This window comes from Chrysochloris asiatica, unplaced genomic scaffold, assembly GCF_000296735.1.
Source record: "Chrysochloris asiatica unplaced genomic scaffold, ChrAsi1.0 scaffold02871, whole genome shotgun sequence".
Taxonomy (NCBI): Eukaryota; Metazoa; Chordata; class Mammalia; order Afrosoricida; family Chrysochloridae; genus Chrysochloris; species Chrysochloris asiatica.
Window position 1 is genome coordinate 3,511 of NW_006411389.1, and position 646 is coordinate 4,156.

Below are 646 nucleotides of genomic sequence, written 5' to 3' on the forward strand. Positions count from 1 at the left end.
TAATAATCAAAGAAGTAATATGGTTCTAGATCCTATCCTAAGTATTATGAAGAAAAACAAAGCAGGGTAAGGAAAAGGAAAGTGATTACTTGATTACTACATCTTTCACATTTACAACTTGAGGGCCGCATGTTTCTGAATCCTTACAAGATACATGGTAGAGAGCAAGCACTATAAATGGCCGAATTCAACTCAATATAGGGAAATATCAAGATTACCTTTTCCAATATATCGCCTAGTGTTTTCAATTGTCGAGTTACGATTCACATTTGATAATACTCCCAAGCAGAATCGAATTTTGTTATTTGAAGGATCTGTGAAGCCATCCACTAACACACTAGTAGAAGATGCCTGAAAAGCTTCTCCAACACGATGGTTCAACTCATAGTAGGCAATTGAACACCAGTGTTTGGGTTCTTCAAAGGCAACAGGCTGAACATCTGTAAACAAACCAAACAGAAAAAAGTTTAGTGAATTAAACAATCCAGATGAAAAATAAACTTTTAAAAAATTATAATTACTTCACTCTGTCTCACTGTCCTTCCTGGCTTTGAGTATGTATCAATGAAAAAGTAAAAAAGAAAACATAAATGAACATCAGAAAACAGTCCCAAAGATGACACTTCAAAATTACAGAAACACAAGG

The 646-nt window shown here is 34.4% G+C and overlaps 1 protein-coding gene across 1 annotated transcript in view; it reads right to left on the reverse strand.

Moving 5' to 3' along the window:
* The window catches only part of LOC102828659 (mothers against decapentaplegic homolog 5-like), a gene marked incomplete at both ends in the record, with an annotated part of 3,542 nt that extends 3,102 nt beyond the window's left edge, over positions 1 to 440 (reverse strand). Inside the window, one exon of the mRNA XM_006878083.1 lies at positions 219 to 440. Within this exon, the coding sequence (XP_006878145.1) occupies positions 219 to 440 (222 nt within the window). The remainder of the gene's footprint in view (positions 1 to 218) is intronic.
* Between the last annotated feature and the right edge of the window lie 206 nt (positions 441 to 646).